At 38.0% G+C, this 24548-nt stretch overlaps 2 protein-coding genes and 1 pseudogene across 2 annotated transcripts; 2 read left to right on the top strand and 1 right to left on the bottom strand.

Annotated features, from left to right (window-relative positions):
• Positions 1-2134: 2134 nt before the first annotated feature.
• On the top strand, positions 2135-2718 carry LOC126788336 (calcium-binding protein KRP1-like). The gene has a single exon (XM_050514312.1). The coding sequence runs from the start codon at positions 2218-2220 to the stop codon at positions 2566-2568; it is 351 nt and encodes a 116-aa protein (XP_050370269.1). The 5' UTR covers positions 2135-2217; the 3' UTR covers positions 2569-2718.
• A 4434-nt stretch (positions 2719-7152) lies between these two features.
• On the top strand, positions 7153-10807 carry LOC126787095 (G-type lectin S-receptor-like serine/threonine-protein kinase At4g27290; annotated as a pseudogene).
• Positions 10808-14785: 3978 nt separating this feature from the next.
• LOC126787096 (cytochrome P450 736A117-like) lies at positions 14786-17056 on the bottom strand. Its single transcript, XM_050513029.1, has 3 exons — positions 16043-17056; positions 15107-15733; positions 14786-14830 (listed from the first exon to the last, which is right to left on the bottom strand). The coding sequence occupies exons 1-3, from the start codon at positions 17030-17032 to the stop codon at positions 14786-14788; spliced, it is 1662 nt and encodes a 553-aa protein (XP_050368986.1). The 5' UTR covers positions 17033-17056.
• Positions 17057-24548: the final 7492 nt, after the last annotated feature.

Here is a 24548-nt window from a genome sequence, read left to right on the forward strand (position 1 = left end):
GGCATATTAGTATTGTTTTTGGTTTACCGGAAATTCCGACGGTCCAACGAGATCCGAATTGGATGAAATTTTAAAATGATCATTAAATATATATATATTGATCACAGCGGATGCTATCGATCGATTCCGAGAAGTTTCCTTCGTATAGTCGCTTCATAATGTGATAGTTTTATTATAAACCTAATATAAATGTTATGATACATTTGTGGACACTTCGGCGATCGACAGCTCCAGTTCGAAATATGGTCGATCGACACCAGTAGATGTGATCGGTATATATATTTAGGGAACCCGTAAAAATTTCGTCCGTTTTGGTCATGATTTGACCGTTCGTACCAACAATCAACTAAAAAAGATGTGTTTTGACATATTGAAACACTATTGACCGGGGCTTTGCCAAATATATTTCTTCAGTGCGACTGTGTACGATAGGTAACAAAAATTAGGTGATTTTACATATGCAGACGGCTTTCGGCATTCGCATATTTGTAATAGGTCCTCCCTTAGGGCATATAAGTGGTGTTTTCGATTTACCAAAAATTCCGACGGTTAAACGATGTTCGAATTGAATGAAATTTAAAAAATGATCACTAAATATATATACTGATCACATTGGATGGTGTTGATCGATTCCAAGAAGTTTCATTCATATAGTCGCTTCATAATGTGATAGTTTTATTATAAACCTAATATAAAGGTTATAATACATTAGTTGACACTTCGGCGATCAACAACTCCAGTTCAAAATATGGTTGATCGATACCAGTAGATGTGATCGGTATATATATTTAGGAAACCCGTAAAAATTTCGTTCATTTTGGACATGGTTTGACCGTTCGTACCAACGTTCAACTAAAAAAACGACGTTTTGACATATTGAAACCCCATTGACCGGGGCTTTGCCGAATAGATTTCTTCAGTTCGACCACGTACAATAGGTAACAAAAAACATGTGATTTCAGATATGTAAACGGCTTTCGGCATTCGCATATCTGTAATAGGTCCTCCCTTATGGCATATTAGTGGTGTTTTCGATTTACCGAAAATTCTTATGGTCAAACGAAGTCCGAATTGGATGAAATTTTTACAGAGTTACTAAATATATATACCAATCACATCGGCTGGTGTCGATCGATCCCGAGAAGTTTCTTTCATATGGTCGCTTTTAAAATGCAATAGTTTTATTATAAACCTAATATAAAGGTTATGATACATTAGTGGACGCTTCGGCGATCAATAACTCCAGTTTGAAATATGGTCGATCGACACTAGCAGATGTGATCAGTGTATATATTTAGGGAACCCGTAAAAATTTCGTCCGTTTTGGATATTGTTTAACCGTCCGTACCTACGATTAACAAAAAAAAAGCGTTTTGATATATTAAAATCTTCATTGACCGGGGTTTTACCAAATGGGTTTCCTTAGTGCGACCGCACACAATCAGTGACAAAAATTAGGTGATTTTCAGATATGTAAACGACTTTCGGTGTTCAATTTTTGTAATGGGTCTTTCAACTCTTCCCTTATGACATATTAGTGTTGTTTTCGATTTACCGGAAATTCCGACGGTTAAACGAGGTCCGAATTGGATGAAATTTTTACAGGATCACTAAATATATATAGCGATCATATCGACTGGTGTCGATCGATCCCGAGAAGTTTCCTTCATATAGTTGCTTCATAATGCGATAGTTTTATTCTAAAGCTAATAAAATATGTATGTATAATATTTTATTATTTGGCGGGCTTTTACGGACCGGGCCTTGTGGGCTTTTGGCGGGCCGGGCCGGTTTTCACACCTCTAATTTAAACCCGGCGCTCTACCTACGAAAGCGGGTTTTCTCGCGGACCGGGCCGGATAAAAGCCCGTCGAGCTTGCGGGTTTCCACGGGGTTTTCGGATCCGCGGGCTATATGATGAGACATATCTAAATCCAAATACAAAATGACACATTCACCCCTATTATAGCACCATTCTATTGACCACACTCCACCTGGTCGGACCATTATACCTCTCCAGGACCTTCCTCGAACCCCAAAGGCAGCTTCACCCAAAAACCAAACCGAGTGAGCGACCGAACTACCTGTCCCCCCCCCCCCCCCCCTCCTCTTCCTCTTTATATACCCACTTCCCATTTCACTCTATCCCCAACAAACATAACCTAATCCTCTCCCACTCGCATTCCCTCTTCCACTCTTTCATTTCTCAACTCATCAATGGCGTCTCCTAAGCAAAACACAGAGGCGAATTTCCAAGACTTGCTGCCCACCATGGCCGACAAGCTCGGCGGGGACGGCTTGATCGGTGAGCTCTGTAATGGGTTCAATCTCTTGATGGATCCCGCCAAGGGGGTCATCACGTTTGAGAGCCTCAAGAGGAACGCGGCGCTTCTGGGCCTGCAGGACCTGGGCGACGACGATCTACGGTCCATGTTGCAGGAGGGGAACTTCGACGGCGATGGGGCGCTGAATCAGATGGAGTTTTGTGTGTTGATGTTTAGATTGAGCCCCGAGCTTATGGAGGAGTCGCGGCTCTGGCTGGACGATGTTCTTCAACACGAATTGTAAGCATTGTTGATGGAGATTTGTTCAGAAATTAATCTAGTTTCTTGGGTTCTTTCGCTGTGTTTTCTTTTCCGGCGGTTGTTGTTATTGTTTATTGGATTAAGGAGGGAAAATATTATACAGAAATGAATTGACACTTGACTCATTGTTTCAGATCATCATTGTTTGTTCTTTGTTTGATCCATCATTCTGCGTTGGACTAGTTTAGGGATATTGATTCTGGGACTGATCGTTTTAGATGAAATCCTCAAATGCAATTTGATTCGCTTTGTTTTGTTGAATCGAAATGAAGCAGATCACTTCAAAGTTCAAACATCGAATGAATTTTTGATTCTGGAATCTGGATAGGGACTTCGCAGAAAGTCTGTTTCTTACCTTATTTTTTCAATTAATTTGATTCTCATTAGAAAAGCCTCAAACTCTCAGCCAGAGAATTTTTTAACTTCAAATGCGGGGAAGAAAGCATCTTAGATCTTGGAGGAACATCCTCACCATTGAATTTGATGGTGGACTTCGTCCAAAACCATGATAGATTGATAAACGACACTCTTTCAAAGTATAATCCTCTACGGATCAAGAAAAGGAAAAAAAGTTTATTAAGCCCCTAGCCCCTCTAGACTTAAACTATGATTCACATTTTACAGAAGGAAAACGAGAATCACATATAGTCATAACCTGAATCGTTCACTTTCAATGGGGTCGCCGGGTCGCTCATGGTTGTGTCCAATGTTACCTATGTACAACCTCTCACGTACGCTTCAGATCGCCACGGTGTATCTGTTCACGATAAACAGTTAAACACTAACTCGATTTGACACAAAGAGAACAAGTAATTTAGATTTTTGGACCTTGTTACATGTTTTGAACACCAGTCAGTTTATTTTTAAAATAGAACATCGACACGAATATAACTATAATTACTGTAGGAGACCAAGAGTAGACTGCGCTCTGTAAAGCTTGATATTTGATTACTTTTTTAGCGTTTTAATTTTGTAGTTTAAGACGTGGTTTGTGGTTTAGGGTTCTGATTTTTATGACCTTTGGTTTCCTTCAAAATCTTCACAAAGTAACTTGTAATGTTTAGCTAATTGTGTATACTAACCCCCCAAGCTTGAGTTGGAAGGGATGACAAACACTTTGGTTGAGTTGGTAGGGATAGTAAAAAACTTGCTTGAGTGGAACTAAGTCTCTCTTAAATTTAGGGATGGCAAAAATACGCAGCGGACAGGGTACCCACGGGTATTCGACCCTAATGGGGGAGTGTTTCGGGTGAAATCGGGTAACGGGTACGGGGATCCGCAGTATTCGAATAGCGGAAACGGGTAAGTGGCGGGGATGGTATTTTGGTCCCGATCCCCATACCGACGAAAAATGTTGATTGTTCAAATCCTTAAGCACCCAATTTTTCGACAGCTTACCGATGAAAAATGTAAAAAAAAAAATTAAAAAAAATACGCAGCTACTTGTCGCACTTACATAAACCCTACAACTAGTTCACTGAATACAATCTTCCACTTAGAATTATCGCAAAGCAAGAATGACACCAAAACCATATATAACAAACCAGGTAGCGCAAGCTGGACTAGCTATGAATTTCAACTTGTTCCTAAAACCCGATCAATCTAAAATTTACTTTAGCAGACATAATAACTCCCACTAAATTGCCTAAGCCTCATCATTTAGCCCGCGGATCCGAAATATCCTCAGAGGCCCGTAAGCCTGACATGCTTTTACCCGGCCCGGCCCGCAAGAAAGGCGGCCAAAACCCGCTTCTATGGGTAGAAGGCCGGGCTTAAATTAGAGGTGTGAAACCCGGCCCGGCCCGTGGGCCTGGCCCGCTAAAAGCCCGCAAGACCCGGCCCGTAAAAGCCCGCCAAATAATAAAATATTATACATACATATTTTATTAGGTTTAGAATAAAACTATCGCATTATGAAGCAAATATATGAAGGAAACTTCTCGGGATCGATCGACACTAGTCGATATGATCGGTATGTATATTTAGTGACCCTGTAAAAATTTCATCTATATCGAACCTCGTTTGACAGTCGGAATTTCCGGTAAACCGAAAACAACAATAATATGTCATAAGGGAAGACCCATTACCAAAATGCAAACACCGAAAGTCGTTTGCATATCTGAAATCACCTAATTTTTGTCAATGATTGTGTGTCGTCGCACCAAGGAAACCCATTTGGCAAAACCCCCGTCAATGAGGATTTTAATATGTCAAACGCCTTTTTTTTGTTGACCGTAGGTACGGACGGTCAAACAATATCCAAAACGGACGAAATTTTTACTAGTTCCCTAAATATATATACTGATCACATCTGCTGGTGTCGATCAACCATATTTTCAAACTGGCGTTATTGATCGCCGAAGCCTCCACTAATGTATCATAACATTTATATTAGGTTTATAATAAAACTATCACATTATGAAGCGACTATATGAAAGAAACTTCTTGGGATCGATTAACACCAGCCGATGTGATTGGTATATATATTTAGTGACCCTGTAAAAATTTCATCCAATTCGGACTTCGTTTGACCGTCGGAATTTTCAGTAAATCGAAATCACCACTAATATGCCCTAAGGGATGACCTATTACAAATATGTGAATGCCAAAATCCGTTTGCATATTTGAAATCACCTAATTTTTGTTACCTATCGTGCGCGGTCGAACTGAAGAAATCAATTTGGCAAAACCCTGGTCAATGAGGTTTCAATATGTCAAAACGCATTTTTTTAGTTGAACGTTGGTACGAACGGTCAAACCATGTCCAAAACGGACGAAATTTTTACGGTTCCCTAAATATATATACTGATCACATCTAATGGTGTCGATTGACCATATTTTCGAAGTGGAGTTGTCAATCGCTGAATTGTCCACTAATGTATTATAACTTTTATATTAGGTTTATAATAAAACTATCACATGATGAAGCGACTATATAAAGGAAACTTCTCAGAATCGATCAACACCATCTGATGTAATCAATATATATATTGAGTGCTTATTTTAAAATTTCATCAAATTCGGACCTCGTTTGCCCGTCAAAATTTTCGGTAAATTGGAAACACCACTAATATGCTATAAGGGAGGACATATTAGAAATATGTGAACGCTGATAGCCGTTTGCATATCTGAAATCACCTAATTTTTGTTACCTATCGTGCGCGGTCGCACTGAAGAAATCTATTTGGCAAAGCCCCGGTCAATGGGGTTTCAATATGTCAAAACACTTCTTTTTTAGTTGAGCATTGGTACAAACGGTCAAATCATGTCCAAAACGGACGAAATTTTTACGGGTTCCCTAAATATATATACCGATCACATCTAATGGTGTCGATCAACCATATTTTGAATTGGAGTTGTCGATCGCCGAAGTGTCTACTAATGTATTATAACCTGTATCACATTATGAAGCGACTATATGAAGGAAACTTCTCGAAATCGATCGACACATCCAATGGGATCAATATATATATATATATTTAATGATCATTTTAAAATTTCATCCAATTTGAACCTCGTTTGACCGTCAGAATTTCCGGTAAAATAAAAACAACACTAATATGCTTTAAGGGGGACGCATTACCAAAATGTGAACGCGGAAAGATGTTTACATATTTGAAATCACCTAATTTTTATCACCAATCGTGCGTGGTCGTAACGAGAAAATCCATTTGGCAAAGCCCCGGTCAATGAGGTTTTATTATGTGAAAACGCAACTTTTTTTCGTTGACTGAAAATTCTGACGATCAACGATGTCCGAATTGGATGAAATTTTTATAATGTCCCTAAATATATATATCAATCACATCTATTAGTGTCGATCGAAAATATTTCGAAACTAGAATTTATTTGTGATTTTTTTTTAGAATGTTTTCTAATAATTTTTTTATTGTTTCAAACCCTTAAATCAGAATATTGTATTTTTTTTCTAATACAAGCCCGTAAAACCCAGCCCGGCCCGCAAAAGCACGCAAAGCCCGCTTGTGGGTGTGCTTAAATCTTCGTATTTGTGAAAATACCCTGCCCGGCCCACCATTTATTTAAATTTATTAAGGCCCGACCCGGTCCCGGATCCGCTTTTTATGGGTCAGACCGGGTCCGGACCAGCCCGTTGACGAGCCCTAAAATTCCCGTGTCAAATTTTTTTCCTAAAACAGTCCTATTTTGGTTGGCCCGCTTGGTGTGAAATTATGGTGCTCTCTTTCTAGTGAAACTAGTTCCGGTGTCCATGATTACTAAATTAGTCTGTCTTTGTTTATTTTAGTGTGTACAACTATTTCCTCATCGAATAAATTATGTGTATACAATTATAATATTATATATACAATGTAACCAAAAGAAAATTTTTACATCACTTGTCACAGGTGTTTTTCTACCATAGTTTGACGATATAAAACGACGAGGAATAAATGAATAATGGAAGATTATACTGGTACCTGGAAAACACGTCATTGATTTTTAGGGAGTTCTAGTATTTGAGACATTCTTGAATCTTGACCATGTTTTAGATTATTGTGTATGTTAAATGTTGCTGGCTTTTGAATAGTACGCATATTTTGTCTAGTCAATAGACCCTGTCCTAACTTGCATATTTTCTTCTCGATCCCCAACCATATATATGTTTTCTTTCCATCATTTGAATTTGAAAGCAATATTAGGTAGCTATAATTAACCAAATACGGGTGATCTTTGTTCTTTGGTGTTTAGTATTACTATGCTCTTTCTATTGTTCACAGGTTCATTTGCAGTTGACAGCATCAGTACCTCGCAGTCTATCCATGACAATGGCACCACCTTGGTTTCAAGTGATGGCAGCTTTGAGCTGGGGTTCTCCAGTCCAGGTAACTCGAAAAACCGTTACTTGGGAATTTGGTACAAAAACATTCCAGTTAAAACGTTTGTTTGGGTTGCGAATCGATGCAACCCGATTGAAGACTCGTTCGGTGTGTTGATGATTAACAACACTGGATATCTTGTGCTGTTGGGTCAGAATAAGAGTGTTGTTTGGTGGACAAGTTTAGCTAAGCTTGTACAAAGTTTAATGGTACAGTTATTAGATTCTGGAAATTTAGTAGTAAGAGATTTGACAGGAGGAAAGTCCTTGTGGCAGAGCATTGATTATCCTACTGATACATTATTACTGGAAATGAAGTTGGGATGGGACTTCAGGACAGGTCTTAAAAGGGAATTATCAGCATGGGAAAATTCAGAAGACCCTTGTCCGGGAGGTGCCCCAGAATTAAGGCCTAATCCAATTTACAGTTTCGACTTTGTGTATAATGATGATGAAGTCTGCTACATGCATGTACAAACTTCAGAACAAGTCTGTAATTTCAATAATGGTCTTAAATGGAACCAAGAGTACACGCGAACGCGTTACATGGATTGAAGCAGAGAAAGCTTGGATGCATCGGTACCTAGAGATTTCTGTGATCAATATGGCCTCTGTGGACCGAATGCAGATTGTATCATCAGTAACAATCCAGTATGCCAATGTCTAGAAGGATTCGAGCCGAAGTCACCAGAGAAATGGAATTTAACACACTGGTCACTTGGATGTGTGCGCCGCAAACAACTAAGCTGCCAGGAAGGTGACAGAGATGGGTTTGTCAAGTTCAATAACTTGAAATTGCCAGATACTACACATTCTTGGGTGAACAAAAGTATGAACATCAAGGAATGCAGAGCCAAGTGCTTGAACAACTGTACTTGCATGGCTAATACAAGCTCGGATATCAGAGCAGGAGGTTCTGGCTGCGCTATCTGGTTTGGTGATCTACTAGATATCAGAAACTTTCCAGGTACTGGCCAAGATCTATGCATTCGAATGTCGGCTTCAGAGATAGGTACATATGCCCATATAGTAATTTGTAAATTGCATTTCTGTTATTCTTGTTAGTTTGTTTCAAGAATCCTATTCTTGCCTCTATATTTAAGTAATTGATCTTGCTTTCCAAATTTTGTTTGAGCCTGCGGATCTAATTATTTATCTACTTTACTGCATCATCTATCATGAAATGAAGATGATGGTAAAGTTAAGACAGGAATTATAGTTGCTGTTGTGATAGCAGCATTGTTTTCAGGGCTGCTCTTAGTTGGCTACTATGTATGTCTACCGAAGGAGGACCAATCTGAAAGGTAGACTAACTTCATAAGAATTTCGTCAAATTATGTATGATTGGATTAAGATGTGTTTAAATGGCTAAAAAGGATTGAAAAAATTGCTTTTTTCTTTTAATAAATAAATCCATATACTTTGCTCTTGTACACTTCTCTTTTAGGCTATAGCTAACATTTAGTCCATATATACTACATCAGACACAGAAGATCAAAAAATTGAAGGGACACAAAAGGAGGAGGACCTGGAGCTCCCAGTCACGTTCCATTTTCGGGAGTGTCTATCGTGGACGTCGCTGGTTATATGAGTTTCATGCATATGTGGAATTGCTCTATGATCAGGAGTGTGGGAGATATATGGTTGCCCCTTCCTAGGGAATCAGACATGCCGACCCGGTTAAGTTTGGGGAGTTTGTTGTTAGTCGGGGACTTAACGTCGAAGAAAGGAGTATCCCGCCCTACACACTGGTCGAGGTCTGGAGCCGATTCCCTGATGAGCCCAAGACAAGGTGAAACCAGTGCATTGCCCCAATGGATAAGACTAGCTCCATGGGGATGGAGCGCCGCATGGACTAAGTGTGACAACCGAATGGATGGCTAGATCCGTGACAAGTGGTATCAGAGCTATCCCGACATCATTGTTGTTGTGTCACCAAACGCTCACACATGTCGATGTGTCCCTAAGATACGGGGGACTCCGCGGGGGAGTCGAGTAGGCAGGGTGTCTCTAAGGAGAGGACTGGACGAGGGTCCATGACAAAGTCCAAGACGAGAGATACGACGCGGAACTTTGTTGGGCGATCTTTGGGAACTCTTTTCGTCTCTCAGGCATCGTGGGCGTATGAGGGGTACACGTGTCACAGTGAGGATGCCGTGTACAAGGACGTACACCTTGTTTGGTGGGAGAGGATGTCACGTCCCGTTTTGGAGAATGTTTATCATGAGCGTTGCTGTTTATATGATCTTCATGCATATGTGAGATTGTTCTATGATCATCAGTGCAAGAGATATATGGTCGTCCATTCGTAGGGGTTCAAACAGGCCGACCCGATTAAGTTTAGGTAACTTATCGCTAGTCAGAGACTTAACGTTGAATAATGGAGTAGGCTGCCCTACACACTGGTTGAGGTCTAGATATGATCCCCCTAATGAGCTCAAGGCAAGGCGAAACCAGTACATTGCCCCGTTGGATAAGGCTGGTCGTATAAGGACGGAACGCCGCATGGACCAAGTAGATAACAATATGCTACCAACATACTAAACAAATGATGCACTTACCCGATCAAATAAGGGAAAAAAACAACTGTTAGACCGGCCTAAACGTTTCTACATCATTTGTGGCATTGCTCGGGGTCTCCTCTATCTCCACCATGATTCCAGGCTAAGGATTATACATAGAGATCTAAAAGCAAGTAATGTTCTCCTTGATGATGAAATGAATCCAAAAATTTCTGACTTTGGCTTGGCTAGAATATTAACCGGAGGATATCAGACTGAAGGAAATACTAAAAGAGTGGTCGGGACATAGTACGTTTTCCTCCAAACATTTTATGATAAACATTTCAACTTTGTATAATTCTCATCAATGATTTAGTTATTTATACTAATTTGTGGTGTGTCTATTTTAACACATGGCACCGGAATATGCTGCTGATGGGCTATATTCTGTGAAAACCGATGTCTTTAGCTTCGGTATATTGGTGCTGGAGATTATAAGTGGAAGGAGAAACAAGGGGTTTATCATCCAGACCACAGCCATAATCTCATTGGTAATGTAAGTATCTAGTAGAAAGTTCATATTCTTACTTGTAGTTATACACAGACTGATGAATGGGATTTGACGTGTTTAATAGGCATGGATATTGTGGAACGAAGGAAGGCCTTTAAAATTGACTGATTCATGATTAGAGAGCTCATGTCTATCCGAAGTGTTGCATTGCATTCAAGTTAGTCTTTTCTACGTGCAACATCATCCTGAGGATCGGCCAAGCATGGCGTCTGTGGTTATAATGTTGCAATACCTCAACCTAAACAACCTGGCTTCCTTGTGGAAAAGGAACATCATCAAGCAGTCCATGATAATGTTGGTAATGAATCCTCAATAATGAAATATCCATTTCGCTTTTGGAAGCTAGATGAGGATCGATTCTTATGTGCAACTCATGATTCTTCGTTGAGGATATGTCATATTACCTAATCTACTAGTTTTGGTTCAGAAATGCTTGTTTCTTGCTTTCGATCATTTTTCAACTCTAATTTCAAGCAAAAGCCAGTGTGAGGAAATGTTGTTAGCATAAGGTACTCGAAGCCATATCTTGGCCGATGGACACGTACGGTCATAATTTTTTACATGAGCTCGTCATGAAAATAAATAAATAAATAAATAATTGGAGGCTCAAACTCCCACTTGGCTCACACCCTCTTAGGCTTTTAGCCCTTTGCACAATGCACATAATTTGGATTTTGGAGTGAACAGGGCGTTTGGGTGGTTGCCTCTTGGCTCTTGTACGTAAGTTTTAGAGCTCTCGAGTAAACTGAGTAATAGAGACAGTGGGACTACATTTCGCGTTTCGAGGTCTATAAGAAAAGTTGAGTTCCTTTCAATACTAAAAAAAAAAATTGTATTCCCATTATCAGATAAAAAATGAAAATCGAAATCATCTAGAGTGTCCGACATATAAAAGATTTCATATCAGAAAAGTTACAAATACTAGTCAACGGGCCGGGTTCGGTGTAATAACTCAAATTTTCAATACCATTTCTTTTAATTTATCAGAAATTAAGAGAATGGTAATTTGATTAAATTCACATTTTACACCTTTTATTTTGTCGTTGTTCGAAGTAGAAATTTGTTTCAAGAGCCAAAAGTGTGTTATTTGATTAAATTCATTTAACCCAAGAGTCGACTTTTAATCCGTCACTCTTTTCAGGAAACTTTCTTCACGAAAGTCGTAGAATTCGTCAATACGAATTCGTAGACGCGCAGCACGCTTTAATCAGATGTCGTATGTGGAAGTTGTTAGTAACGGAAGTTTGGTTTTCGATTTTGGAAATAGTATAAAAGGAAGGAGAGGAGATTAGAAATCAGAAAATCAGTTTTTTTTTCCAAAAAATCAGCTCGGTTACTGTTCACCCGACCCAAAAATCTTCTCCGGCCGATTTCTCCACCATCCGACGTCGCCTCGTGTCGTGCCACCTATCAAACTGACGGGCTCGACGATCTCCATCTTTTGGGCTACGCCTTGCACTCCGGCGACAACCATACACGGTGCAGCAACTGCTAGAAGTTACTGCTGTGTCAGCGCCGCCTCCTCCGGCCACCATAGCTCGAGATTCTTGGGGGCTTTTGCTTGTCTCAGTCCCAGCAACATTCCCACAAAAGGAATCGAGCCAAATCGAAGTGTAAGTACCCGAATCAAGAATTTCAATTTCCAGGGTCTGTGAATAGTGCCGAATTTATGTTCTTCGTCGTTTGGACTGTTTAGGCTTGGAGTTAGACCTTGGTGTCAACTAGAAAGTTGTTGGAAATGTTGTTTAGGTTGTGGTGGTAAAATTTGGTGATGATTAGTGGCGGTCGGTGAACAGTGACGCCGCATGTATAGTATTGTGAATGGGGTTCTGCAACAGTACATGTGAACAGTGTTTTGGTAAAACAGTAACATCGAACAGTGTCATTACAAACAGTAAATGTGAACAATGTTTTGGTAAAACAGTAACATCGAACAGTGTCATTACAAACAGTAACTGTGAACAGTGATTTGGTAAAAACAGTGAACGTGAACAGTGTTTTAGTAAAAAAACTGTGATTACTAAATCATGAACAGTGTTTTGTGAACAATTTTTTATGAACAACATTTAGTTGTACTGGAATCGTCACATGGTATTTTAAGTATCATTTTCTAAGCATTTATCATGCTATTAGGTGACTGACGAAACAAGTGAATAAATTACTTTAAGTGTCGTGGAAGTTGCACGCAGGAAGGAATGTGAGTAAAATCTCACTTATTTACGAATCTACCATTGCGGAGATTCAACATTTTTCAAAATATTAAAGAACGAAATATGACATGTATATAATAAAGTGGATTATATATATATATTGTATAAATAGTAAATAAGTACATATATATATAGTTTGCTATATTATATACTGTTAGGATTTCGTTTGTGAATTATGATCACAGTGGTGATGAGAATTATATATTGAGCATGCGATGTGATTAGTACAATAATGAGTAGATTATTGTACGTGGTTTTAACGTTAAGAATTGTTAACACGTTTTGTCTTCGGACGTATTTATGAAATATGACATGTATATAATAAAGTGGATTATATATATATATTGTATGAATGGTAAATATGTACATATATATATAGTTTGCTATATTATATACTGTTGGGATTTCGTTTGTGAATATGATCACAGTGGTGATGAGAATTATATATTGAGCATGTTGATGCGATTTGTACAAATAATGAGTAGATTATTGTACGTGTTTATGTCTTCGGACCAATCTTTGGACGTGTTTGGCATGTCAGAACCTAGCCTTTGGCCGGGCGAAAGTTACGTTACAGTTAGAGCTCTAGTCTGTCTGCCGGAGTATTGCATGTGAGGTAACAGATGGGTTATCGGCTCATGAGTTCTCATATTTTTGGATATGGGGTAGCGAGGAGGTTGCCCGATGTCGGACGTAAGGTAGCGAGGAGGTTGCCCTATGTCGGACGTAGGGTAGCGAGGAGGTTGCCCTATGTCGGGCGTTGGGTAGCGAGGAGGTTGTCCAACGTCGGCGGTGTACTACGTGAGGAGTAACAGAGGTGTACCAACGTTCATTAGTACCCGTATTATAAATGCATTTGGGTAAACAGAGGGGTTACCCAATTTCTCATGAGTACTTTCATTTTCATATTTTCGGGACAACCAGATGGGCTGTCCATTGACTCATGAGTGCATTTATATTTGTTGATTTGTGGATTTTCGTATATATTGATATGCGAGTTATATTCGTTTTATTTTACTCATACGAGCTGTAAAGCTCACTGGGTTTGTGTTTACAATCCCGGTACACCAATTCGATGGTGTAGGGGATTCTACTGCAGGTGTCGATTAGTGGGAATCGAAGGACGACTCCGGGGACTGGAAGTTGTTCATTATCTTGATTGTGGTGAGGTTTCTATTGCGAAGTGGTGTGTGAGAACTTGTGAGGATTTATTTGTGAGTTGTGAGAGAGTGTGAGGATTATTACATTTCCATTTTATATAATGTTGATTTACAATTTGGTTTGTAATAATTGGTTGTATGAGTTGTATTGTGAACTCAGTATTGATCCGCTGTGCATTTAAATGATTTCGATTCGTTGAGATTGTTTTGGTGTTGTACGACTTCAATATTTTGAGTTTTTATGCTCGAAATTTTAGGGTCGTTACACTCGGCCCGGTCCGGCCCGGCTCATGAGTGACCGGTCCGGTCCGGGCCTTAGTAAATTTAAATAAATGACAGCCCGAGCCGGGCCGGGTATTTTTACAAATTCGAAGATCTAAACCCGCCCACCTAAGGCGGGCCTTGCTGGCTTTTACGGGCAGGGCCTTGCGAGCTTGTATTAGAAAAAATATATAATACTCTAATTTAAGGGTTTGAAATAATAAAAGAATTATTAGAAAACATCCTAAAAAAGTCACAAATAAATTCTAATTTCGGAATATTGTCGATCGACACTAATAGATGTGATAGATATATATATTTAGGGACCATGTAAAAAATTCATCCGTTGTGAAATGATTTGACCGTCCGTACCTACTGTCAACAAAAAAAAGACGTTTTCATATAATATAACCTCATTGATCGAGGCTTTGCCAAATAGATTTCTTCAGTGCGGCCGCACACGATAGGTAACAAAAATGAGGTGATTTCAGATATACAAACGGCTTTCGGCGTTCGCATATTTGTAATAGATCCTCCATTAGGACATATTTGTAATAGGTCCTTATTAATGGTGTTTTCGATATACCGGAAATTCCGACGGTCAATGGAGGTCCGAATTGGATGAAATTTTAAAATGATCACTAAATATATATACTTATCACATTAGATGGTATTGATCGATTCCGAGAAGTGTCCTTCATATAGGCACTTCATAATGTGATAGTTTTATTATAAACCTAATATAAAGGTTATAATACATTAGTGGACACTTCGGCGATCGACATCTCCAGTTCGAAATATGGTCGATCGACACCAGTAGATGTAATTGGTATATATATTTAGGTAGCCCGTAGAAATTTCGTCCCATTTGGACATGGTTTGACCGTTCGTACCAACGTTCAACTAAAGAAACGACGTTTTGACATATTGAAACCCAATTGACCGGGGCTTTGCCGAATAGATTTCTTCAGTTCGACCGTGTACAATAGGTAACAAAAAATATGGAAGATATGGCTTTGCAATCACTTTGAGAGGATATTTTCTATGTGCAGTCACGCCACCGGTTTCAGTCATGTCTAAATCTTCTGCTCTTGCACCATCAGGCAATAGCCAGTCGAATTTCTGAACAAGATTTGCAAGAACAATCTCTACCACAATCATTGCAAAATTCATTCCTGGACATCCTCGCCGACCAGAACCAAATGGAATTAATTCAAAGTCATTTCCTTTAAAATCTATGGGACTGTTTAAGAACCTTTCCGGCTCAAATTGTTCAGGATTTGTATATAACTTTGGATCTCTTCCAATCGCCCATGCATTTACCATAACTTGTGTGTTAGCCTCAATGTTGTAACCATAAATTTTCACTTTTTTGTTGGACGATCTGGGAAGAAGTAATGGAAATGGTGGATGTAAACGAAAAGACTCTTTGATCACAGCCGTCAAGTAGTGCATTCCAACCAAATCATCCTCTGATATATCCTCTTTCTTTCCAACAATTTCTCTCACCTCATTCTGCAATCTTTTCATCACCCTTGGGTTCCTCATTAGCTGAGACATCACCCACTCTAAGGTTGTGAATGTGGTGTCACTGCCGCCGGCAAACATATCCTGCAAATTTCGCATTAAGTTAATTAAATATTCCTCCTAAACAACAACCCAAGTTAAGATTCAAGCACCGTACTGCCTCTTTAATTACTTAATTTTCGTTAATGTGAAAACTTATTTTATCTAGAAAACCAACTGATATAGTAAATTAAGTTTCATTCCTGCTGAATATAGTATAAAATTTTAAGATGTATAAGTACTAATGAGTATCGTACTGAAATATATATATATATATATATATATGCCACAATCAGAGTTATAAAGATTCTTAAAAGTATTAAAGGAAAGAAGATTCAAGAAAATAATACGTACCAGGATAGTACCCTTTATGGCAACTAGATCAATAACGACACCACGTGCGTTTTCTTTTTGAACCGAAAGCAAAATGTCCACAAAGTCCTTCTGGTCCTCATTATCGTTCAAACCATTGATATTGGATTTATCAATATGCTCTTGAACAACCATTTCAAGAAATGCATCTGTTCGTTTAACCAAGTCATCTAATTCAGCATCTAACCCAGTCAGGCGAGTAACCCAAGACAGCCATGGAATATAGTCACCAATGTTAACACGCGTGAAGAATTCTGTCAATTCTACAGCAATTTCCATGAACGACGTCTTCCCTCCATCTGCACCGAGATCGCTGTACCTCTTTCCAAAGGCAACTCTGCATATGATGTCATTACTAAGCTTCAAAAAGATGTCGCTTATATTCAAAGCCGTCGAGGATGAGGTGGAGGATGATGATATAGTGCTACAGGACTGTAGTATGTTGCTTATCATCGATCTTGTTTCCTCTTGTCGCACAGCACGGAAAGAACGAACCCTTTTGACGCTCAAAAGGTTTAACACAGATATACTTCTGAGCTGCCTCCAATGCTCGCCGTAAGGTGAAGTTACCATGTCACGGTAGTTGTAGGAAATCCTCTCAAAGAAAATGAACTTTGGTCTGTCGGAGAATATAAGGTCATGGGTTTTGAAGATTTGGGAGGCAGCCTCAGCCGATGAGATGACCAGGACTGGTCTGCTTCCGAAATGGAGCAGCATGAAAGGCCCATAACGTTGAGATAAGCTTTGGAGTGAGCGATGAGGGAGCGAGCCTATTTGGTGAAGGTTTCCGATGATGGGTAGCTTTGGGGGAGAAGGGGGCACAGATGATTTTGAAGAAGAGGACCATCTGCGTAATAGAAAGATGAACATGGCTAAGAGTAGTAGATGTTTGAAAGAAAAAGATTGCCAAAAAGGGACTGAAAAGGTTTCATTTAGTACAAGTTCTAGCATTTGCAGGAATTTTGGTGTCATCTTCTCTGCGGCTAAGTTATTGAGTTTGGAACTATGATTTCTGTTTATTTATAGGGTGCACCCTGCATGGCAGAGTGAGTGGTACGTTTGATCTTATTCATCTTATTATACGCTAATTTGATACCAAACACCAGGAATCTGGAACGATCATATAATTAATTCTGATATAAGCTCGGAAAGAACGACTGGAACCCTTTTGAGGACAATTCACAACAAAGATTGTACAATTAGTCCATGCTTTGAATGGAATAGACGACCCAGAATACAAATTTTGGCAGTTAGAGTGAATTTTCAGCTAAAATAATACGCTCAATGAAGACCACGTGTGCCAAGCAAGAAAATAAATGGGTCTGTGTTGAGTGACTTGAATTTTCGGTTTTCAAGATAACTTAAAGCATGCTACTTTGGTGAGATTCGTTGATGATAATATCTAAAATTAAGCTAGTCAAGAACACTCTCTTTCAGCATTTTCATGCTCAAGTATTATGATATTCTCGCGAGGGCGTTAGGTAGCGTTGAAACGGTGTTTGAACAAAAAATGCAAAGATGTAACTTCTAAGTAACTTGGTAAACTCAAATTTCACTGATACCGGCCACTGAAATTAGACTGCAAACATGGCTACGTGGATCCACCTGCAAAACCCACATCTACATTTACAGAGCCTGACAACCACGCCTTGGCCTCCTTATGTCTTAAGTTTAAGAAATTGAAGATGAAGATAGATGATCCCATTTAACAACGGGACAGAGTGTCATAGCTAGTATATTTGATCAACTCTTCTTTCATTTGATCACTTTCGAGTTACACTCATGAAATCGAACATTACCACTACTCATATATTAGCTCCACAACCTCAATTTCCTCTATCGAAGAGTTTGATTTAACACCAAGTCAATCAACCAATCCAACACAACATGCACCTTAATAACTTGTTCGTCTCACTTTCTCTCTCATTAATTTTGATAAATTAACCGCAGAGAAAAGAAACCCCACAGAATCACATTATCCCTCATAAGTTTGAAGCCAATATTGCATAGTCATCCTTTTAGCGATATGGTTTTATACTTTCGTATTCAAACAATGAGCTAAAAGCTTGCTTCGTTGGTAGGCACAGGTTCGATGGGATCTCAAGTGTCTCTCTACCAGATTCGACATCCACAGAGTTTCTTCCGCCGTAGGTCGACCCGATCAACGTCTTCCTTGACATGCAGACCTTGACTCCTTGTCTCCTTAGCTGGCCGAATTTGTGAGATTTCAATTTTACACCCTCAAACTTTTGCTACAACAAGTGATTTGATTGCCAAAGGATTTTTTTTAATGACATCTAACGGAGGACATGTGTTAATTTACTATTATGACCTTTTGAATCATGTGGTTTGAATGATGTCATGTGTTATGATCCATTTACACCGGTACATACCAAGCGTTTCCTATTTTCACACTACGACTTTGGGGTTTAGGAGCGTTTGAATGACTCACATATATTTTCATCGTCTAAACCAAGGTTAACCTCGACCTATATTTGCTAGGATTAGGAGCGAGTTTAGGACTTTCCTAAGCATTTTTCAACCGACTCTTACCAAATTTCCGAAACTATGCAAGTTTTTTTTTTTGGAATGTACATGACTTATAAAATGTACTCGATCATTCTAAAAAAGTATGTACTCGACCACCAACTTTCATATACAAAATATAAAAAAGTCCTAGTGAACGAAACTTATTTAGGTCACTTACACTAATAAATATTGTGCAATCTCAGCCGTCTATTTAGTCTTATGGCACTGACACCAAAATAAACACCGATAATGTAACTGAAACAAAAACAATCTAGTCAAATGCTGTAAAAAACACGTCACGGTAAATTTTGACTCATCAAATTAATTCATAGTTTTAATTCAAAACCCGACGGAGTTCAAAACAAGACGGAGTAGACGACGGTGGTTTTGGGGCTCCGCCAACCGGGTTCCGGTCGTCAGCCTCCGATAACTAGATTTAGATTCGACCCGACACTCACCGCGGCTTGGATCACTGTTAATTTCATGTTTGGGATCTGGGGCTTGAAGAGAATGGGCTTCTGATTTGAATCTGTTGAAGATATCGTTCAGCTTATATATACCAGTGATTGAACAAACCAGTAGCCATAAATTCATGTTCTTTTACTTTGGAAACACAAGACTTTCATAAAGGACAAGGGTACGTACATGGGTTGGTGATTGATGATGTCTAATTGATAAGGCTGCGTGATATCGATATAGTTGATGATAGAGAGAGAGGAGGAGATGAGAAAAGCCATATTTTACGACCTCGGCTGTACAGGTTTCGACAGAGGCCCTTTTTACGACCTCATCGGTCTTCTTGGGAGCGAGAGAAATTCCAGCGCCGGTCAAATTTGTGAGCCATGGTTGGAAAGACCGATACTGGATCTGGGGAGATGAAGAGTCCTGCGATGGTTTTCTCACTTTTCTGGGTTTTCTCAGATTTTTACTGCAGTCAAACTTCTTTTAACACTAACCAATGTTAGCTGATCTGTTAGGTCATGCGTAAGTGGACTTGGTGCCGTCAAATCCTAGTCAATTGAATTTTAATATTTTATCAATAGATGGATCATAAGGGCGTTGCTCAACGGAGAAAATTAAATTGAATAAAAAAAAGATAAATAGTGAGTAATATGTGGCGGCTCTTGAAGACTTACGGTACTCACAAGCAAACAAAAGCTTTCAAAAAAAAAAAAAGCATACACAAGAAAAAAGAAGAAGAAAGATTTCAAATGTATTTATTTTATGAGATGAATCATTAGGCCACGCCGGGGAGTCAAGTGTGGACTTAAAAATGTTGAATCATAAAGACTTTTTGCACTTCCTACATTCACTCCCGGAAATTGAAACAAGAAAACGGGAATTGTAATAGACCACTACACAAAAGAATAGTAAAAGCAATAAATCGCAATGCAAGACCCGTAGTACGTACACAAGCAACGTTTTTTCCACATGATCGATACTATTAACTCAGGTCACCCATAAAGATCTCCTTTATGAGAAATTGGCAGGTGCTGCCTATGAGACACAAAATTCCTCATATAAATCTCGAATCTCGATGAAGCGACAATTTTCTATCAATTGTGAGTCAATGTCGGTTTATTAGGCAACTACTTGTCATTTTATACATGACATACAACCTCTGTAGCACGGACACGGACACGAGTGTCCGTATTGGACATGATTCGATACGTAGACACGGCATATAGAAATTTTTTTGGACACAGACACGTGGTGGACACGTCAATTAAAATTATTTTAATATATATATATATATTTATATTTATAAAAAATTAATTTAAAAATTTGAAAGTATTTAGATGTATATATATTAAAGTGTGCATAAATATAACAAAAACTGAATCTGTTGGAATGGTTGAGGATTTGTTGGATCATTTGGATGACCAAGGTTCGAATCCCACCATAAGCATTTTTATTTTTATCATGAGTTTATCTCCTTATATATATTAAAGTATGCATAAATATAACAAAAACTGAATCTGTTCGAATGGTTGAGGAGTTGTTGGGTGCCTTGGATGACCAATGTTCGATTCTCACCATAAGCACTTTCACTTTTATTATGAGTTGGTGCGTGTCCGCGTGTCCAATTTGGATACTCGCGTGTCCGGGCCGTGTCCAAATTGAGTTCGCGTATCCGAGCGTGTCCATGTCCGTGTCGGACACGCAATACGGACCCTTGTTCGCGTGTCCGTGCTTCATAGCATACAACCAGATTTTCATTTGGAAATTTGAGCTAGGGACAACTTAAATGAATCGTGGGTTGATAACTTGATACTTATATGACAACTTAAATGAATCGTGGGTTGATACTTATATGATAACTTAAATGAATCGTGGGTTAATACTTATTTGAGCGCGGCTTAATTTCTTCTCCATCAAAATGCTACCTCGGGCAGTCTGTTTTTGCCCTTCACAAATGAAATTTCTAATAATAAGTAGGTAATAAATAGTGGGCGTTTTAGGCACTTCAAAAATTTAACCACATAATTTTTTCTTCTGGCTTTATTATTAGAAGATTATAACAACTCAAATTCATAAATAAAAATTACAACCTTAACAAAATTATATCATTAAAATTACCCGTTCAAAAAAGTCATTAAAATTACCACTTTCCATAATAATAAGTAATTGTTACAACTTTGAGGACAATATTACTAATTTTATAATTTTAGTATAAAGTTGATGCATAACACGCATGAATTTATACTAAAATTTTACTAAAATTTACCAAAAATTAAAGTATTTCTAATAGTAGCATCTATCAAATTGCTATATTTAATTGAAATTTTAGATTTTAATGATTGATTTAATAATGTTTCCCCAGCAATAGTTGCTAAAATATAAAATTGTAATTTGACATGTGGGAAATGAATATTTAGCTATTTCTTATAGCAATATATGAGTGATTGACAAATTTAGCAATTCAATTTAACAACTATCAAATTTAGCAATCTTATAATAATTTTGTTGGAGCTCTAATTTACCAAATAATTTGATAAATTATTAGATTATTTCAAATTAGCAATAATGTTGGAGATGCTCTTACAAGACGAAAATAAGATGCATGTTCCGAGGCTGACAAATAACTGCACGCATTTCTTATCTCGCAAAATGTTGATTTTGGACTCGGAAACAACTAATTCAACTAAGAACTAACACACACACAACATGTCAATCAATGCACATAAACATTTCATACTTATCAATTATCATATCTTCCTAGTTCATGCACAAAGCTGACTCATGTAATTAGATGATCGACTACATTTGAGTATTATTGCATGTTTACAGAAAATAATAGAAATCCATGTTAATGCTAAATATATATGATCTTGTTTTAAAGGGTCAAGCCCAATGAACTGAAGAGCAGATACAAAAAGGAAAGGTAAATTAGCGCTCCTCCACGTACCTATTTCAGAAAGAAAATAACTTGAGAGTTGCAACCCGAACAGTACGTGAACAATTAACATGGAATAGTCGTCGGTAAGCAAGGCAGCGATCAAATCTTACGTCAAGATCGATGTAACTATGAGTAGAATTCCTAACTAGTCTTTGGAACATTAGTCGCATGCATTTTTTTTAATGAATGCCCGGTCGAGTCGTATGGACCTTCCCCAGTGAAGACAGTGTTCTCCGCATGCCCTAGTCAATTTTGATGATGAACTAGGGTATCAGTTTTCTACATTAGCCAGCTGCTGAGACTATTCCGCAGTAAAATCAAAGCCACGATTCCAATATCATAGCGGTGGACTATTTGATAGTCCAGTACTTGATCCTTTTCTCTTTGGAAACACGTGCATTTGCACCACACATGGGATATGTGTATGCGAATACTCTTCGTCCCAGATTGCTTACCTTTTGATTAGTCTTAAGGAACTTGGACTATTTTTAAAAGGAACTTGGACTATTAGTGCATTGGGTACGTAGCCGTCTTGTGCTTAATCACTATATATATCAATGTTTTAAAAAACGGTCTAGACAGCGCCTACGCGTTAGGAGGTCACCCACCGCTGCGCTTTTTGCCTCGGCGGCCATCTGTGGTGTTTTGTGAATTAGACGGCCGCCTAGGCGGTTCTAGGCTGTCATAGGCGGTCTTAGGCGGTCTTAAGTGGCCTTATTCAGTCCTAAGCGGTCTTAGGCGGCCTTATTCAGTCCTAGGCGGTTCTAAGTGGTCTTAAGTGGCCTTATTCAGTTTTAGGTGGTCCTATGCGGCCCTATTCAGTCCTAGGCGGTCTAATTGGCCCTATTTAGTCATAGGCGGTCAACCATCATTTGACATTAAAAAAAACCTAAAAGAGACAACAGCTCTCACTCTTTGTTTATTTTCTGAAAACGGAATCTCATCAACATAAGAAGATGAAAGAAATATGAATATTAAGTTTGAGTCCGATACTGAATGAGTTAGGAAATAATTTGGAGAGAAATAAATTGAGATTTAGTATTATTGCATTTGTTTCATTATTTATCTTTTCTTCAAATATTTTTATAGACTTTTTACTTAAGTTATGTGAATTTAGACTATTTTAAGTATTTTTAAAATTAATATTAAACATCATTATATATTTTTATTCATTAAAATAGTTTAAATATATGTATAAAAATAAATAAATATTTAATAATTCAAAACCGCATAGGCGCCGCCTAGGAGGCCGCCTAACCGTCTAGACGCTTTTTAGAACATTAATATATATATATATACAGTCCCTATCCAGAGTGAAGCTTCACTCTGAAATTACAGAGTGAAGTTCCAATTTTGGCACACTTTTCGGTCAAATTTTTTCACCATAAATGATTCAATATTTAGGTATGATATTCAAGATCATCTATACAAAATTTCATCTGATTCGGATATCATTAAGGTATTGAAATTAGATTAAATCAATGAATGAATTAAAACTGTTCAACATGAACCGTTCGTGTAAATCTCAATTTTGAAAGCTCAAACCATTGTCAAATTGGATGAAATTTTGTAGAGATGATCTTGAATATCATACCTAAATATTAAATCACTTATGGTGAAAAAGTTTGACCGAAAAGTGTGCCAAAATTGGAACTTCACTCTGGATAGAGACTGTATATATATATATATATATCCATGCAGAAGCAATATCGCACATCCAATATCTACAAACAATTGAAACTTAACTGATCTAGCTCTACATATACATCTCTTAATCCAATGTCATCCCAATCTGCTCTTGCTCCTCCATCACAAACTACCATGTCTGAAACTGCTGGTTTAACAGTAACCAGCTGCTTCCAACCAGGCATTTGTGGAGATGGTTTCAATAAATTTGAATCTCTAGACAATGTAATTTCGTTCAATTTTCTTTTACAAGTAGTGTTATTTTTGTTCGTGATCATTCATTATAAAAAAAACTTTTTTTTTGTGTGGTTATTTTTGTTAATTTTTTTTTATAATAATAATTATTTTTCAGAGAAGGGAGTACAAAGACTAATCTGTTTGTATATATGTCCAATTCATATGTCACAATAGTAATGAAAATCAAGTCTAATTAAACATTGATTGGTATAGCTAGATTGATCTTTTGCTCTGGCAGTACTCAACTCCTAGTTAATATAAACTAATATTTTACTCGTGTATATGTACGGATTCGACTTCCCACTACCCACTAAAATAGGGCTAATTATAACACTTTTTCCTTCTTTCTCTTTTCTTTTTACCTCTTGCAATTTTTGTTTTTTATATTTTCTTTTACTATTTTACCATTCCGTATATTATTATTTTAACTTATTATTTTCTCTAGCATGGGTATTTTGGCATATCCATTTTTTGATGAAACTTTTGACATTAAAGGAGGGCTTATAGTTATAGTAGTGGAAATTAAATTGATAAAAGAATTGTTGAACCTATAGATGACTGGAGCATGCGTATGAGTATTGGATCCATGAGTATTTAGCTTTTCATGATTTTTACTTTGTTAAGGCATTCTGCTGG

This window comes from Argentina anserina, chromosome 3 (genome assembly GCF_933775445.1).
Source record: "Argentina anserina chromosome 3, drPotAnse1.1, whole genome shotgun sequence".
Taxonomy (NCBI): Eukaryota; Viridiplantae; Streptophyta; class Magnoliopsida; order Rosales; family Rosaceae; genus Argentina; species Argentina anserina.

Bases quoted from the DNA above. Each gene is read 5' to 3' on its own strand.
- LOC126788336 (XM_050514312.1), top strand. From the start codon at position 2,218: ATGGCGTCTCCTAAGCAAAACACAGAGGCGAATTTCCAAGACTTGCTG.
- LOC126787096 (XM_050513029.1), bottom strand. From the start codon at position 17,032: ATGACACCAAAATTCCTGCAAATGCTAGAACTTGTACTAAATGAAACC. The intron at 15,734-16,042 runs GTACGTATTATT...CGAAATTTGCAG, and splicing joins CCATAAAGGGTACTATCCTG to GATATGTTTGCCGGCGGCAG. The intron at 14,831-15,106 runs GTACACGGTCGA...CACATTATGAAG, and splicing joins CATATTTTTTGTTACCTATT to TGCCTATATGAAGGACACTT.